Raw genomic sequence first — 579 nt, forward strand, 5'->3', positions numbered from 1 at the left:
ATCAACCTCAATGTATCCCCTACAATCAATTTATTTATTGAAGCCTTACTTGGTAACATTGCTAACATGTTATCAGATCATTATAACATAGAGTTCAACAAGAAGGTGACTGTGTCAGGCTCAATGTACAGAGAAGGTGACTTCCTCCTGTGCCATGATGATGCTTCGGATGATAGAGCTATAGCTTTCATTTTGTATCTCACTGAAGAACCTTGGCTCAAGACATGGGGTGGATCCCTGGACTTGTTTCAAACCATTGACTCTGAAGTTACCCATAGGAAAAAGTCAATCTACCCAAGATTTAATTCTCTTGTGTGTTTCAAAGTAGATCCTAATGTCACTTATCATCAGGTGTCGGAAATCACATCCAATGTTGAGAGACTGAGCATTAATGGTTGGTTCCACAGTGATATGTTTAAACATGAACCAAAGTTGATAGCTGAACCAAAGGTTTCTCTTGCTAAACATATGAAGTTCTATTCCATAGGTGCTCACTCATACCTGACTGAATTCATCAACCATAACTTCTTTGACCAAAAATTAATGAGTAATGTTCAACAGGAGTTCATAAATACTGGC

At 38.0% G+C, this 579-nt stretch overlaps 1 protein-coding gene across 1 annotated transcript; it reads left to right on the forward strand.

Moving 5' to 3' along the window:
* Positions 1-6: 6 nt before the first annotated feature.
* Positions 7-573, forward strand: LOC113473514 (prolyl 3-hydroxylase OGFOD1; the record flags this gene model as incomplete). The annotated part of the gene is made up of 1 exon (XM_026833104.1): positions 7-573. A coding segment is annotated over exon 1 (507 nt), but the record flags the coding sequence as incomplete, so codon positions are not given.
* Between the last annotated feature and the right edge of the window lie 6 nt (positions 574-579).

The sequence above is a fragment of the Diaphorina citri genome, unplaced genomic scaffold (genome assembly GCF_000475195.1).
Source record: "Diaphorina citri unplaced genomic scaffold, Diaci psyllid genome assembly version 1.1 scaffold38331, whole genome shotgun sequence".
Taxonomy (NCBI): domain Eukaryota; kingdom Metazoa; phylum Arthropoda; class Insecta; order Hemiptera; family Psyllidae; genus Diaphorina; species Diaphorina citri.